This window comes from Thunnus maccoyii, chromosome 7, assembly GCF_910596095.1.
Source record: "Thunnus maccoyii chromosome 7, fThuMac1.1, whole genome shotgun sequence".
NCBI lineage: Eukaryota > Metazoa > Chordata > Actinopteri > Scombriformes > Scombridae > Thunnus > Thunnus maccoyii.
In genome coordinates this window covers 7961175-7978689 of record NC_056539.1, presented here as the reverse complement: position 1 = coordinate 7978689, position 17515 = coordinate 7961175, and the positions used below count along the sequence as shown (strand labels likewise).

Below are 17515 nucleotides of genomic sequence, written 5' to 3'. Positions count from 1 at the left end.
TTTGCGTGCAGCCAACCAGTCAGCAACCACATTGTCAATATGATGTTCAAGAACACAGATGTTGTAAATTGTGTAGAGCAGTGGTTCTCAACCTGGGGGTCTGCACCGCACAAGGGGTCACATGACAAATCGGAGGAGTCACAAGACGATAAACAGGAAAGGAAAAAAGAAAAAAAAAAACATATTTCTGCAACACATTTTTTCCAAATGTTTCTCTGGTCTTTTTTCAATTTCCTGCATATTTGTACCTTGTTAAGCCTCTAATATTGATTTAAATAAACATTATGAATCATTTATTAAGTACAAATTACAAACATTTGCAGGCTCCAACTTCTCAACTGTGATCATTTTCAGCTTTTCTCTGTTTTAATGATTTTAAACTGAATATCTTTGGGACTTTGATATCTGTTTTGGAACTTGATGATCGGCATTTTACACAATTTGAATGTTGAGTGATTTCTGTTAACAGACTCTACACCCAGTGACAACACAACATCCCCGCTGAGTGATGAGTCAAGGCCAGAGGATGACAGTGTGTTTCTATCACCCACCAAAACTCGGACCACTGAGGATCTGTTTGCGATGATACACAGGTAAACAGTTTGGAAAGCAGATTCTTTGCGTTCGCTATAAGTTTGCAGAGATTCTTAATTGCTCGTCTTCATTCTCAGGTCCAAAAGGAAAGTGTTGGGAAGGAAGGATTCCACCGAGTTGGGCATTAGAAACCGCGTCAGTGCTGCTTCAGGGAACACACCACCCAGCAGCACTATGAGCTCCCCGAGCTCAGCGGTGTCACCGCCCCCCGCTGCGACCCCACCGGGCCTGCAGAGAGTCCCCGGGCCCATCTACAGGAACGCTAAGAAGTCCAGCACCTCCAACGAGGAGTTCAAACTGCTGCTGCTTAAAAAGGGAAGCCGCTCTGACTCTAGTTACCGCATGTCAGCTACAGAGATCCTCAAGAGCCCCCTCACTCCCAAATCTTCAGCAGATTCCATGATGGAGTCACCCAGACAACCCGAAGAGTCCGCCTCCCCCCTACAGCAGCAGCAGGATCAATCAGGACCAGATCAGGTCTCCAGCCCCTACCCCAAAGCCAACACAGAGGGCTTCTCCCTGAAATCCTTCCATACGTCTGCTGCCTCCAGGCAGGGCCGCTCCAGAATCCCCCCGCCCGCCAACAGCAGCCGCTACGGCATGCGCAGCAGACTGTTCTCAGCGCCCATGCAGGCGATCTCAGAGGGCGAGACAGAGAACTCAGACGGGAGCCCTCATGACGACCGCTCATCGCAGGGCTCCACGTAAAAAACAGGATCCACCTCAAACTGTGGTCCAGTACAGAGAGAGAGTAGAATTGTCAAGAGGTATGAAATTAGTTTACAGTTCAAACAAATGGACCAGAATAAATTTTAATATATATGAGACATAGTGAGGGCATTGAAGAGGTTAATGCGGTATATGGAACATTAGGATGAACCGTTTTGTTATAGAAATAATGAATTTACTGATTGTGGCTGAGTTTCATAGCTGTTTCCTTTTCAGTTAGTCTGTGGATACATTAAACACTTTTACCTGTGTTCAAAAAAATTATTTCATATATACAGTATGTGTAAAAAACCTCCACATGAAAGGAAACAGAATCAGAGTATTTAGAATCTGCACTCTGTGAAAAAGTATGATTTATGAACAAAAATGACAAGCAAAAAACATTTTGCTTGGTTACTTTAAGGCACATTTTGAACATAGCTGTGGCTGTTGTCAAGCCAAAGCCATGTTAGACACATTCATGTTTAATCTTAGCTGTTCTGCTGTCAAATTTTTTCTCCAGAAGTTATTAAAAAAATCCCACAATTTGACATTTTCTATCAGTATCTTGTGAAAATAGAAAAATATATTGTATTTACTGTATGTATTCTGTGAATACCTATGCAATTAGACACAATCTGTACATTTCCTCAAGGCAGTTTACTGAATAATTTTGATACCCCCAAGTGAACATCAGGACTAACAGGAGCAAAAAAAATGTGAAGCCTCAGTGCATCTATTCATATGGCTGAAAAGCTGTATTTTGTGTGATGCTTTTGTGTATTTTACTTAGTCCTTTTTAAAAGCATATAGTAAATTATATCAAAGATAGCATATTATTACAACATTTAAAAACTGTCATGCAATAAGAAGAGTAATTAGAGGTGAGACAGGAAATGTCAAAGCCAAGCACTAACTTGACAATCGCGGGAGACGGGAAGGGAGCAGGTGCTAACGTGGGAGTCGAAGAAGTGATTAAAAAGTTGGAGGTTGTGAAACAGGAGAGCAGTAGAAGAACAAGGAGGTCATATGTGTTTTAAAAAAAAAAAGAAAAAAGAAAAAAAAAAGAAGTAATAATGGTCATTTCTGGTTTGCTGACATGGTGTGTTTACGAATCGTCGAAAGAGGCAAGTGGAAAGTGTTCAGGAGGATCAAATATGCCTTATTTTACTCTGTTCAACAAGAAGAAAATAAGTGATGAAGCAGCTTGGGCCTCAGCAGGTTAAGTGTTGGTGTGTGATTTTTTTTTAGGTTTTGATGGTGGATGTCTGATTTACATTTGGAGCCAGGTTATCATCTGTAACGAAAAGATGAAAGTTCTGGATTTTGCTGGCATTTGCTGCTATTTTGTACCAAATGCTCATCTATTTTTTCTCCCCATCAAAAATATAACTCGCCATGGTCTCATATTTTTTCTGTGTTGTAACAATCTAAATATATTTATTTTTTTAACTGACACAGAATAAGTCTACACCAACGTAAAACTGAAATCTTTACACGAAACTTATGCAATGCTTTGCTGGTATTTTAAATAGCCTATTTTATTCAGATACTTATTTTGTTTATAAGAGACAAATTTTAAAACGTATTTGAGACACTGGTTGCAGAGAACAAGTAGGAAAGCAACTCATAATTGTCATTAAAAGATGGCATTAGCAGTCATAAGCTACAAGTGAGGTTTTAGTTGTAACCCTGACACGCTGAGTCTGTTTTTTGTCCCATGTATTCACAATGATTTTATAATAAGTATACGGTGTTAATCGCAGCAACCCTTATGCAAAGTTGACAGAGTCTATGTAGCCATATTGCCCTATGGGAGTGTAAATATCAGCTTGATTTTGGCCTTAATAAATACCACAGATGGATGATTCCTTTCAGTAACTTCATACAACTCAAAAGACAGCTTTTATAACTTAAATAATCTACATTATTTCTATGACATATAACAGGGTACACAATGGATTATGTCTGTGAGCCTTCATTCCAACTTTTTTTTTTTTTTTTTTTTGCACTGATAAAGTGACGTTTGTGAAGTTTCAAGTCTCTTGCTGTACCTGGAGATATTTATAGACCTTTACATGGAGCTGTTTGACTTCCCTTAAACAATAATCATACTCTTGAGTACGCTTTAGGAGTGGAGTAGATGCTTCTGCCAAAGGCTAGAACGTGTACATGTTAATGGCATCGAACAGTTTCTCTCTTCTCGTTTACTTGACTGAAATGTTCTTGAAAACATAAAACCCAATACTAAAGAAGAATTACAGTGTAACTTATGGTACTAGATGAATTTCATTTGGACTTCAGATCAACCTCTATACTGTAGCTATCAGCTTTGTTTTTTTTTTTTTTTTGTACAAACTTGTAAATATGATAACTTTTGGAATGGTCACAAAGGTTGTTGAATTGTTTCTTATGTAAAAAAACAACATGTTTTCAAAGTTTACATTAATTTCAAACCTTTGTACTATATTTTTGAGCTGTGGAACACTTTGTCTTGTATTTATTTTTTAGTAAGCATTGTGGAAATCCCATAGTAAATCCTATCAAAGCCAACTGCTAGCACAAGAGGCTGCTTAGCAAAAGTGTATGAAAAGACAAATAAATGTGACTGCGATTGAAAATGACTCTTGGGGTCAGTTGTGATGTTAATTTGCTCTTTTTATCAGCTGCATAACAAATCTGTGAAAATAACATCTCATGATTAAAGTATAAGTCTAGTGATATTCTATATTTCTCCCATTGTCAACAATTCCCATGAAAAGACCAAAAGTATCCTATGTATCCAAAGTCTGATACGGCTTATCCCTCTGTGCCATAAAGCTCTTTTTTGTCCAAGAATGGTTAAAAATGCATCAATGAGCCACACTGTTGTACTGGGTGACATGTTCCTTCATTACAATGAACAAGGCCACTGTAGTTGACTTAAAGACAAATAAACACCATCCTGTTGCACCAAATACTCACTGGTGCACCAAATGTGTATTAATCCGCTGCTGCAAATAGTCCCCAATAAACTGACTATTTACTCCTGTTTGAGTAACATTTGTTAACAACTGTTTTAGGAAATGACTGCACCTCTTTCAAAAATGAAAATAAACATTTGTGACCAGAAAGATTTAGATCTTAAGGAGGGAGCAGTTCAGTTTCATTATGAAATGATTCATAATGTCAGAAAGTATTGCGAGACGGACTAACACATTGTTGGTTTTGGTACTTTTGTGGTATTTGAAACACACACTTATTAATAATAAACTTAATGATGACTGAATTCCATTTAGCTGATTCAGTTTCAGTGTATGTGGTATTACACGTGCTGGCTCACTGTCATACTGTCATGGCTTATTGGGACACTCAAATACAACAGCGCCCTCATTAATTTTATCAGTACCACCTGTGCTTTATCTGCTGTGACAAGTCAAAACATCTTACTGAAGTTGTTAAAGTGTTAGTTTTATCTTTAAACCTTTAGATGGCGACATTTCTCACAATTACAATTTGCCTTTGGTTTCACAGGTTGGTAGAAAAAGCAAAAAGACAAAAATCAAATGTATGATCTATTCTGTACAGATCTAAGTGAAGAACAGGGTGATATGAGCTTGATGACAGTTGGGTTAAAACATTTCAAAAACAAACTGGAAGGAGTAAAAACACACAGTGGTTTCATATTTCACACACATGTCTTGCATAGTACAGTAAATGTTTAATATTTATAGTGTATTTAGACTGCCATGACTTAAAGCACATCTGCCTTTATGTGTGTTTTGCTGTTTCTTAATCTGACTGTAAAACAGCAAGAATTAACACCTCAAAACATATGAGCAATAGTCACAGCTCTTGCAGTTTTTTTTCATCTCTGCTCACTTATGTTGTGATGCTACCACATTCTTATGATCGTGTTGCCTTTTATTGATTCAGCCTGCACAGGGCCTGGTGGCAGGGGTGGGGTGTGGGGTCTCACTGCAGGGGCCTCTGATTTAAAGTGAACACTAGAGGGTGTTCTTCAGCTGAATCCACCAGAACCTCCACTGGGTAATTTAATGCAAATTGAGTATACATTTAAATTAGGCTTCTTTGTGTCCTGGTCAGAGAAATAACACAGCTGGGGCTTTTTTTTTCAAAGATATATGTCCAATTCTAAACAGTTTTCTCTCTACATAGGTGACTTGTGGCTTAGCGGCAGTTATTAACGTGTCATTTCTGCATGTCATTTTCATGGTCGTGCTCCAGCTCTAAAGTCAGTGAGAATTCTTTTTGTTGCTCTGGCTCATGTCAAACTGGGCCTGTGACAGACAAAAACGCCTTGTTCTCAGTGCATGTCGACTGAGCTGAGATTGTGAGCGAAGGAAAAAAGAAAAGGTAAACAAAGGCCCGGACTGTTTGGTATCCCAAGTGGGTACCCGTCAAAGGGCACGCTGACCGTGAACCCTGACCTCGATTAACATCAGAGACAGGATGGCATGGCGTGAGTGGTCGGCGGTGTAGACACGTAAAAAATGGTGTAGTATTTTTGGTACTCAAGAAAAATGTGATGAATTGAGGATGAGGAAACCAGTTAGGGCTTTTGATGGTGGCACTCCTCTGAGATGTGTTTCTTTCAGTGTTTGTCTTTGTGTTGTGCAGTTGGCTTTGTATCATTTAAATGCTCTTTGGCTCTGAAGGCAGCACAGGAGATATTGTATAGGCCTTAAAAGCAAATGTCAGCCCAACATGGCTTTTATCTTGGTCTGATTATGAAGAACAGGGACAAAGGGCGAGCAAAGACCTTCAAAAGAACACACACAGCTTCTCCGCACTCAATGCAAAGGAGGATTTATATGTAAGTAGTAACTGTAGGTTGAACACACACACTGTGTATTAGTGTGGGGGCTATGACTACAATGTGTCCAATTCATATGAGGAAAGTAAGGTGAAAATTCAGGATTATTCATAGTGACACATTTTTCCAGCATGTGAGGCATAAATGAACAAGAAAATTGTCCAAATGAGAGCACCTGCATGGTATTTCCTGCCAAACATAAGTGGAAAACTGTGTCTAATTTTCATTTTTCTCTCTGGTTTAGTGAAAAAAGTATTGATTGGACATCAGGAGAACAGCACACTTGAGTCTTAAACTGAGCTGTACTCCCACATGTGAGAAATACTGACTGGAAACAGGGTGGGGGGAGGGACACTGAAGAGGTAACCACACCAAAGTCACCACTATGCCACCAGGGTATATTGTGAGGCTCATTATAGTGCATTAAACAGCCTCCCTGCGGGAGAGGCCCCCGGGGCTCTGACGGAGAGCCCGAGGCTGGCTGGGACTGATATGGAGACCCAGGGGATCCTGCTCACTAGGGCCTGTCACACCAGACTCTCATCCACAGCTGCCTCTCCGTCAAACTCCATTCTCCTCAGCGTATGTCATCAGCTAGTCACAAAGCAAACACTGTGTGGAGTATTGTCCAAAATGAAAGTAGAAATGAATTTGTAAAAATCCTTTTAGCACTGAGAAATCTACCCTATCATACATTATAAAGCATTTTATTTCTGTGCATTCTCACAACTTTTATTACAATATATGGTAGATATTATGGTTCATGATATTTGAGCACTATTTGGGTTCATTGTGCCAAGTGTTTAGGTCACTCTCTGTTTTTTGTCACAGTTATTCAGTTAAGGTTTTGGCCAGGATTATTTTATACAGTTTGGTTTAATCATTTGGGTGAGGTTATTGTCACAGTCACACTGTTTTATGTCAAATTACAGTCTGCTCAAACCCACATGGTTCACAAGACTATTCCTAACCAGACATGACCGGCACACAAAATCACATAATGTCAAATGAAGTATTTTTGCAGTTACATGAGTGATGTTTTTTAAGTTCATGTATTTATTTTAATACTGTTGTTGTTGTTGATATTGTTTATGTTTTCTTCTTAATTCTTTTCTTTTTTTCTGATCTGTCCCCGTGCACAGAAGAGGAGGAGGGAGGTGCTGCGTGCGCAGCTTCAGTCTGGAGTCGCTACGACGGGACCGCAATGAAGCGATATTAATCCTTATCTATTTATTTTAAAGTATTGCGGCTCTCATTCATCGATACATCAGAGGGAGTCGTCGGCTTGGAAAGCTGCTAAATGCGCTCGTCAGCTTGAGAGGTGAGTAAATATTGCCGTTTGGCGCAAAAGTGGAATTTTATTGAAGAATTACATTAAAGGGAAGGAGATGAAACGGGGTGAGCCAAGGCTCGTCTGCTTTTTTTATGCAGGATAGACGCGGCGGAAACTGTAATTCATTTAAACAGCATCACGTGGATTCACTGGGAATTATTTAACTGTTGGCACGGTCTCGGGTTTGAAACGCATTAAAGCCCCTTTTTCCAATTTCAGAGGCGATGTGCGCAGCTAGCTTGTATCGAGAATAACGTTCGTCAGCTCGAGCTCATTCTCTCGAATATAAACCAGCTGAAGGGGAACTTGAGAAATAACAGGACATAATTTATGTATAAATCATATATATGTAAATATAATTTAATATATTTATGGCAGCGGGGGCTCACGCGCTCACAGCTCCCCGTGTGTGATGTGTGGAGACGCGCGCGCACACCGCGCACAGCCTCCCTGCTTTCATGGCGAACCGTCGGCTTGTTGAGGGACCAGACAGCCTCATAATGAGCATATCTGTCCGGGAGGGAGGACGGCACCGCACGGTGTGATGTCTGTAGAAAAATACTAATGTCACCACTGGAGAAAGAAGGAAAATATCCTCACATGAACCCGACGGTGTCACACGCGGGGCCTGTTGCAACAGCTTTGGCTTTAATCGCTCGTGCGTTTACTTATGCCTGCTCACACGTGCAGTGACACAACTGCTATAAGAAAATAACCAATTTTAGCAATGACATAAACACCCCGGAGCCTTAAATAAAAACAACCTCAAGTCTTAATGAAGGTTTATCTACAGAGCAGGAAAATGTCACTTAAATGTTCTCATAGTCTTCAGCATATATTGAGGAAAACTGTACATTTAATACTATTATGTGTAAACATTTTACATTCAGCGCATCATATGCAGATCACCTATTTACCAGCAAGTGCTGTATCATTTATACACATGGCTACTTGACCCTGTGATGTTCTCTCTGAAGCTCTAAATGCATTTTCATTTTTAAACATTCTCTCCATTTAACCATCCGAACAGAAAGTAGCAAACTGGATAAAACAATGATTAGTTGTAACGCAATGATCATTATACAAATTACACAATATGGATCTTCTTGTATTAATATATTTTGAACTGTATTTAGGGCACCTAATTATTTTTTCATAATTGATTCATCTGTTTTCGTGCTTATTGTCCACGGTGATGTCTTCAGATGAAGTGTTTCATCTGACCAACTCTAATATATTCAGTTAATTATCATAAAAGAGTCAGAAACCTGAAAATAATAACATTCATGAGTTTTTGCCATTTTTGCTTGGAAAATGACTTTTACAAATAACTGATCAACAGAATCGTTGTCAGTTATCAATGTTGTGTCGATGGAAATCTATTTGTAGAGTAATTGTTGCGGCTTTAATTGTATTTGATTATTAGGGCATCCAGGAGATCAGCTGGAGGGAGAGCAGGCTGAATAAAAGGAAATCTGCACTGATGTGAGAGCAGCCTGCTCATGATGAGGCTCTCTAATGAGATGTAATTGGCTATTGGAGCGGAGGGGTGTTGAGGACGATGACCTTTCGATCATCAGCTATGCTGCTCCATCCATCCCCGGTCCTTTTGTTCCCTTTAGTCTAAACTCTAAATCCATAACAAGCAAGGATCATATGAGCAAAGAGAGCAGCACTTATAATGTGTTTAGACTGCAGTGCAGTTTAATGCAGTTAAAGTTAAGGCGTTGTTGTTTTCTCCCTGTTATTGACTTAGTATGGCATACATTCCATCAATGAGGCAAGGAAAAAAAAAAAAAGGAAATGTGGAAATCATTACAGTAACGGGGACAGGGGAGGGATTTCATTTCGCTCTCTGTTAGGTCTCTTCTTGCCTATTTACTCAATTAGCTGTTACTGGCTAGTGAACACAAACCTCTTACAGATGACGAGGGAGTTACGAACGGCGAGAGATGTGTTGCTGGTCGTATCAGTGTTCAGCATTCAGTCACCGACAAGATTGCAGGTTTGTTTGTGTTGCATGTTTCTCACATTAGCTCATATTTAATGGAAACAGTATTAAACAGGAGCTATTTTAACACTTGATCTGAGAGCTCCATCACCATGTTGAAACTCTGATTAGGATTTAGGAAGATTAATACATTTAACCTAAAGCTGTTTATGGAAATAAGTTTGTATTTCATTTTTGTAACAATTCTCAGACTATATATTCTGATTGTGTGTGTGTGAGTAGAGTTTTGTAGTAGTCTGAGCAGCTTTTTAAATAGTTGTTAGATTTATCTGGAGGAGCTGGTAGCAGTTCATCTGTTCTGTTTGACCAGCGGATTTAAACTTAGGCGGTAAAGAAAAACAAGCCAGAAGATTCGTTTAGCTTGTGGCACATCAGCAAGAATCGGAGTATAAGCTCAGTAGAAATTTATTGATGCTCATGTGACATTTCTCTTCGAACTTCCCTCTCTGTGATAACAATGAGACAAAGCAAAGTCAGAGAGTCCATTCATGGAAGAATGGAACATGTTCCCTATGTACTTTGGCTCTCTCCAGACGTTTAAACTTCCTTCTTCTGCTCGTCTGCAGGGTTTGACATTTTGCTCACATGATTCAAGTGAAGAGGAGGTGGAGCAGTGAGCTGTGCACTGCTGTATGAGAGGTGTGTGTGTGTGTGTGTGTGTGGGTGGGAGGGGGGGTGACCCTGGTGGTGATTCCTGCTTAGCATCAGGTCACCTGATCTGAAGGCTCAGTGTAACGCTCACTAAACTAAAACATCAAGTTAGAGTATAAAGAAATGACAGCTCAGTTAAGAGAGAAGATTAAATTGAATTTATTATCGGTGCTTCAGGAATATCTGGTTTATTTCCCTCACTTTGCGAACAATTGGGCCAAACCATTACAGTCTGTGACAGTAGGGGAGTTTTAACCAAGAAAGACTTCTTTCATATTGGTCAGTGAAGCTCTATCGTGTCACAGACCTCATGTGACCATGTTATCAAGCAGGAAATGTCTTGCCTCAAACTTCCTGGAATGCAAGTGAGACCGCAGCATCGAAATGGATGAAAAATAGAATAGTTACAGATTTCCTATCTTAATTTCTGACATAATATCCAAATTTCCTTTTTTTTTTCTTACTTTTGCAATGAGGAGTAAAAAAAAAAAAAGAGGTACTAAAGATATTGAGAAATGTGATGCAACAGTCTTGCTCACGGTTGAGACAGAGACAGAGGGTACATGTACAGATGTGTGCCAATGCTTCGACTCTCGTGGCAACAATTTGTCCTGTTTGTCTGGTATCCCATGACTTGCAGGATGAGGCTTCCCCATCAGGACAAAGCAGCGTGTGTGTTACATAAGTCCTTAACATGCATATAGACAACCTTGACCTTCCAGCTCATCATTCAGAAGGAGCCGACACCTAGATTGAGGTGTGAAAAGACAGAAGAGTAAACACAGAAACTTCAAGCTATAAAACATGCCAAAGCATTCATTGGGTTCTCGCAGGGTATGTTTAAGTATGTTTCGTATTCCCAAGGTGCACACTATCCAGACATTTCCCCATGTGTGAAATGGCGACAAGGTTATCGTCTGACCGTCTAGCTGTAGAGTCGTCTGTGTAATCCATCAGAGCCCTATTACAATGTCTCATCTATGCTACAGAACAATATAAAACCAGCCTGGGGGGATAGAGGGCTCCTCCTCGCTGCTCAGTGAGGCAACCCAACACCACATGAAGGCTGCTTGGAGAGAGAAAAAAAAGTGTCACGCTTCTGCTAGAAAATTGGAACTGCATGTGTTCGTTTAATTGAGTTTTTCACTTAAAAGGTAGTGTGGAGTGCCGACTTTATTGTTATGTTTCAGCTTATTTGAAAGTGTCCCCCTTCCCAAGAGCTAAACATTATCCTTGGTGCTCCCATCAGTATGAATAATTGACCTTGCTGACACGGGATGCACTGTATCTCTAGGCACCCGAGGGACGTTTTATCACTACGGATGGATGAGGGTTGACAGCCAGTGCAGGCGGGACATGTGTTGTGTGGAGGTGTCATGTAGTGAGAAGCAAAGCTAACACACAATAGGCTTACAAAAGCATGATAGATATTTGGCCAGATAGAAAGGTTTGGTCTATAAATGTCAGAAAATGATGAAAAATGTCGATGTTTCCGTAGAGCCTGAGTTGCAAACTAAAATCTCTTGTTCTGTCCCAACCACATAACCCGAAGATATTCAGTTTACTGTCATAGATTTCTCAAACTAAAGAAACCAGAAGAAAATCACATTTAAGAAGCTGCATCCAGAGAATTTTGGCGTTTTTTTTCTTTAATTATTATGAAAAAATGATTAATCAATTATCATAATAGGTGATTAATTTTCTGACGATCGATTAATTGACTGATCGTTGCAGCTCTACTCTTTGTTGGTTTTATTACAGAGACATCTTTCCCTGAAATTAAGTTTTCACTTTAGTCGCAAAGAATTTTATATCCCGCTTGATTAGGGTATGACTATATTTATACAAGGACCTGACTGATACTGAAGTTTTTGGGCCAACGCTGATACCAATATTAAAGAGTAAAAAAATTCCAATATTGATATATCAGCCGATCATCTTATAAATATGATCTTATATATACAGAATATATACATAAATGCACATTTTTTGCAATAATCCCTCAAATGTGGTCATCAACACTGCATGATTTTTTACAGTTTAACAATAAACTTTATTGTATAAAACAACACCAGTGCACTGAAACAGTAAATTTCACTGAGAATTTAATGATTATAAATAACTATACATAAAGAAAAAACAGAATAAAAAAACATATATGAACTTGAATTAAGAAAAAGGATCAAATATACATAAAATGCTGCCTGTATAACTTTAAAAAAAGATTTAAATATCGGCTGACTAATATATCGGTCAGGCTCTAATTTATACTGACATATTTCTACTAAAATAAAAATAACGTAGTGCCTATTTCACAGGAGACGTGTTCACTGTGTCTGAAATCACTCCCTTATTCACTCATTCACTACTCCCAGTATAATAGACACTCAATAGTTTCTTTATAGTGAGCAGTAAATCGAGATTTCGGACACCTGCTGATCACCATCATTTTGAGTCATTACTGACAGCTGCAGAGTCGCATCTATAAAATTTGATTGTTAGGAGAAAGTAGTGTGCGTGCCATGGACATGTTTTTTGATCTATTGTGGAATTTTTGAGGGCAGTTATGTAGTGGACATTTTTATAAATACAACAACGTAGGGTAAATATAGTGCACTATATAGTAAATAAGGTATGATTTCAGCAGTAGTAGGAAAGACGCAGGTGTTACTGATAACCAGAATAATGGCTCTGTTCTATTCACTTGACTGGAACAGTTAAGGTCATTAGTGACACCTGTGCTTTTCCTACTGTGACGTGTCAAACTGTCTTCTGTTACAAAGGCTTGTCGGAAATAGGAAACTCTCATTCCGAGTATACGTTTTATAACAACCAACCTTCATGTTGGACTAGTTTCTGTTTACCTTTTAATTTTTAATCACAGTAACAACGGCTGATAATTGAGCTCTGGGACATACTGCATGTCAATTTCCTGTGATATTTTACTTCTCTTGTTTACTTATGTTATATAATATAAAATGAACTATAAAATCCTCTCATTCCCTCTCAGTTTTACAGTAATTAAAAAAGCAGAAGACCCAATAATTGTTTTGATAGTACATTTCTAGAGGTTTTCTAGCAGTGAGAGGCTGCTACTGCTGATTAAATGTGGTAGAATGAGTCCTATTTGTTGGACTTGTAATTTATTTTTTTCCTTATTATTAATTCTGTGGAACATGTTGTGCTAGATGCTAAATCTGAAAAATGAACTTTTTTAGTCCTTACTAAGCTGTACTATATGAGACCCAACATGAAGCAGGTATCCTTCAAAATTCCAGTGAATCCTGTCAGACTGTGTAGAGTTTTGGGGACATGTATGAGCATTATAGCAAATTGTTGAAACCACTGTACAGCATTAAACATTCTGTTTCCTGTGTTTCAGTGTTGCCTAGAAGAATAATGGATGAGACGTGTCACTAACATTTGATGAAGACTGTGTTGGACTCTTTGAGCTGAATTATGGAGGGTAGTGATGATGTGTCTGTAACCCTGGCACCGCCCCAGACTGATGTGTGCAACTCTGAGGTGGGAGGAGGAGAAACCACCGGTAAAGTGGAGAATGGAGTAAATCCAGCTGATTCCTGCGATGGCAGCGTGATAGGACTGAGCAAAGGAGGGCTTTCGAACCTGGTGGAGACTCCTGCACCGTCGGTGGTGAGTCCCACCGCTGAATCTCCAGGAGGTGTGGCGCTTAAAGTAGCCACAACTGTCCTCCATCCAGTGTGCCTGGGAGAGAACCCTCTGATGCTGCCTATTCACCTCCAGATGGCCGGAGCAGCCGGGGCTCAGCTCGGCCAAATGGGGGCAGCACCGTACTTAATAACGAGCCAAAGCCCAGTTTCACTTCCTCTGGTCTTGGATCAGCAGGTCATCCAGCACATGAGTCCTTCTGTGATTCCTCAGAGCCCTAACTGTCCCCAGTTGCCGCTCCAGAACAATGTCCTGTGTCAGAATCCTCTGACGTTCGGCTTGCCTCCAGCTGTCGACCAAAAGTCAGTAGGTCAAGCGCAGGATGCTAACCTGCTCTCTCTTCTCCAGAATCCGGCTTTTGCGGCCATCCTGCAGGACCTCTTCCCTTCCCAGGCGGGTTCATCTACCTGCCAGTCACCAGGCTCTCCCTTCTTCCCGCTTCCTCCCCTCACACCTCCCTACACCTCCCCTCTGGCCCCTCTGGTCCCTCCTGCCACACTTCTAGTCCCCTACCCTGTCATCATTCCCCTGCCAGTGCCTCTGCCCATCCCGCTTCCCATCCCTATTCCTGTCCCGCAGACTGAGGACTTAAAGGGGAACATGCCAAAACCAGTTTGCACTGTGAGTAAAAGCACTCAGACTTCTCCAAAAGATACTACCTCTCCTTCGTTGTCTTCAAGCAGATGCGTGCCATCGTTCCAGCCACAAAATGTATCCCCATCCTCTCTTCCTCTGGTTGAAGGACAGGCTCTAGACCTTTCTGTCAGGGCATGTCCAGTTGAACCAAAACAGGAATACCCCAGCCCGCAGCAGGACAGTGTGCTCGACTTGTCAGTGCCTGCTGTGAGGAAAAAAAAGTGTGTCCAGTCATGTAGCTCCAGCGGGTCACCACAGCGAGACAGAGAATTATCTGTTGAATGCACTCAGAGTTTAGATTCAAAACTGCTGGGCAGTCTGGCTTCACTGGAGTTCAGCCGACAGCATAAGTGGGTGGTTGACAGCAGTGCCGGTGGGTCTAGCTCTCTGGGTCAGGAGGCGTCTCTCTCCGGGGCGGGAAACCTTGAGATAGTCAGCACCTCGCAGACGGCAAAGGTGATCGTCTCGGTGAAGGACGCGATCCCTGCCATCCTCTGCGGGAAGATAAAAGGCCTTTCGGGCGTCTCCACCAAGAACTTTTCCATCAAACGGGACAGCAGCCAGGGGGCGTCTCTGCAGCAGCTCTATGGAGTGCCATCTGCGTCCCAAGGGGAGCAACACGACCCCAACGACCCGCTTAAAAAGGTCCCTAAAAACAGAGCTATCAAACTGAAGAAGGTCAGCTCACAGGAGATCCATTTCCTTCCCATTAAGAAGCAGAGACTGGCAGCACTGCTCCCCAGGAAGTGAAAGTGCTCAGAGGAGGGGGATTAATTGCGGGTCCGCTGTCTGGTAATCCCTCCGGATCGTACAACATAAAACACATGTGGGGACATTCTGTAATCAAACTCATACACTTGTATGTCCAATCAAAGATCAGAGTTTGGCTCCAAATGTTGTAGAAACCTCATGAATGTCCTGACAGTGTGACACAGTAGTAACAGACTTCGGAAATGTTTTCCATTGGACTCCTGTGAATTACTTTTTGTAATGCACTACTCTACAGTGTTAGACTAAATCGAGTTTAAGAGAAATGTTTTTTGCGTAAGGCAGCTTAATGGGCTCTCCATGTGGCTTTGGAGATTGTCTTTATAAATCTAAGATGTTGAGAAAAAAGTTTTTTTTGACTTTATAATTACAGCAAAGACACATGGGTTCCATATTTTTATTTTTCCATTTTGGTTCATGATTTGTTTCCACGTGTAGTTTTTACTTAAGTGCACTGAAGACCTAAAAAAACCTGATAGTTGAGGTCGTCACTGTTCGCAGCAGAGCAGTACGAAACAGCAGGATGTGACTGAGACTGTTAAAACATGTCCCATCATTGGAAATTCCCGTAGTCATCAGTAGCTCACTGAAGCGGTTCGTTCAATTTTTTTTTTTTGATTAGTCGGGGTTTAGCATGACAGGCTAATAATGATCTGGCAAGGCCGGAGCCGCAATTTCATCGAAATGAATTCTTATTTTGTTTAACAGCAGGGAAAAAAAGGGATGTTTTAATTGTTTTCACATTTTAAACAGAATTTGCTATGGGCCTGTCCAAACGTAAGGAAAGTTTTTCTGGAAAGAGCTATTTTTATTGCCGGCTGAATTAACCTCTTTTTTAAAGACACTAAGAAGCCAAAACTGAGGAAGCACCTCACAGCAAGTGGATAAAACACTAGAAACTCCAGATGTTTCCATTAACAGACTTATTAAGTGAATCTAGGTTATGATATTGATTGAGATGAAGTTGACGGGAACAGCCAGATTAAAGAAGGACTGTTTTCTTCTTGCTTCAGTGAAAGAAAATACTGTAGGTATATTTGTTAAGTGTGTTATTAGTCTATTAGAATCAGTCCTTATTGAGACTCCATCCCCCCCGTTTATCAAACTTCCCTGTTCCTAGTGGTTTGGTGTCATTTTTGTTGTTTTCGTGGGGCGTGGTATTTCTCTGCCCTATGATTACGATAAGAGTTGTGAATGTGAGCGTATCGTCTGTGTGTGTCCGTTTATTTATCCTCTTGAGTGCACTTTGTCATAGTTTAGTTGAAAAAATTACCTATTCTTCTAAAACTGTGTTGCCCCTTTGTGATTATAGCATTTATGAAATCTGTAAATTACAGGCCAAGAACTAATAACAGCCATATGCAGACTGTCTGGATGAACAGAGGAAGGGATCGAAAATACCTAAAGCTCCATATTTTACCAGCTGCTTTATTTATATTGATGTACTTTAGCAAATACAGTACATTTTACTTTTAACTCATGTCTACAGTCCACACAGCAGAGGGCTCTTTTGTTTGTTCCCACAGTGAAGTAGTCTGAACTGATCTTGGTTGTGCAGATTTCATCCTAACTTATTCTTTGTATGACTTTAATTTATACGATCTGTACATATAATGAACAGTCAGTTTAGTACTGTGTGACTGGATATTAAGAAAACTGCTTCCTTTGTAACAGTCAGTCTCACGAGGCATTTTTTTGCCTATGAAAACTTTCATTTTAATGAAGATGTCAGTGAAGAAACAGATGAAATGTGCTGGCAGTTAAATGTTTGCTTACTGTACAGTTTATGTGCTTTTTATATGGAAGTGAACTAAAACCCTGAGGTCTAAATTTGTGTCTCTGCCTTGTTCCTTGATGACAATCAATCCATTTTTATCTCAAATTTGTCATTCGGTGTGCTTGAAGCTGGTTTGAAATCAGTGAGAAATGTTCTCATGTCAGAATTTACTCGATTACACAGTCTTGGAAGAGACTCAGACAAACGGTGGAAAATTAACCCAGTTTTCCACTCAGCTGGACAAAACTGCAGCTTTGGTACAGCGTTTGTTTCGTCCAAACTAAAACTTTCTGGTTCAAGAATAATTTTAAAAGCATTTTCAAATTGTTCTTGTCTTACATTTCATGTTATATATATATATAGCAGATGCAGGGCCTGGCTTATTTCTTACACTTGTGAGGTAAAATTTCAAAACAAATAGCACAGAGACTGATTGAATTTTCTAAACCAGTAACCAGACTACATGTTTTTGTAGGTGATACTAGTGAAATTTAAATAAAACAATTCAGCAACTTTCTTCCACTATGTGAA

The 17515-nt window shown here is 40.2% G+C and overlaps 2 protein-coding genes across 4 annotated transcripts in view; both read left to right on the top strand.

Annotated features, from left to right (window-relative positions):
* The window catches only part of nhsa (Nance-Horan syndrome a (congenital cataracts and dental anomalies)), a 60268-nt gene extending 56009 nt beyond the window's left edge, over positions 1 to 4259 (top strand). Inside the window, exons 8-9 of the mRNA XM_042416618.1 lie at positions 470 to 593; positions 672 to 4259. Coding sequence (XP_042272552.1) covers positions 470 to 593; positions 672 to 1302 — 755 coding nt within the window. The 3' untranslated portion in view covers positions 1303 to 4259. The remainder of the gene's footprint in view (positions 1 to 469; positions 594 to 671) is intronic.
* Positions 4260 to 7281: 3022 nt separating this feature from the next.
* Positions 7282 to 17457, top strand: zmp:0000001174 (retinoic acid-induced protein 2). 3 transcript variants are annotated; one of them, XM_042417898.1, is made up of 4 exons: positions 7282 to 7439; positions 9376 to 9456; positions 10029 to 10101; positions 13496 to 17457. In XM_042417898.1, the coding sequence occupies exon 4, from the start codon at positions 13573 to 13575 to the stop codon at positions 15187 to 15189; it is 1617 nt and encodes a 538-aa protein (XP_042273832.1). In that variant the 5' UTR covers positions 7282 to 7439; positions 9376 to 9456; positions 10029 to 10101; positions 13496 to 13572; the 3' UTR covers positions 15190 to 17457. The 3 variants fall into 3 exon arrangements, with proteins under 3 accessions (XP_042273832.1, XP_042273830.1, XP_042273829.1); XM_042417896.1 differs by lacking the exon at positions 10029 to 10101; XM_042417895.1 differs by lacking the exons at positions 9376 to 9456; positions 10029 to 10101.
* The last annotated feature ends 58 nt before the right edge of the window (positions 17458 to 17515 follow it).

Coding starts and splice junctions, on each gene's coding strand:
- zmp:0000001174 (XM_042417895.1), top strand. CDS start 13,573: ATGGAGGGTAGTGATGATGTGTCTGTAACCCTGGCACCGCCCCAGACT.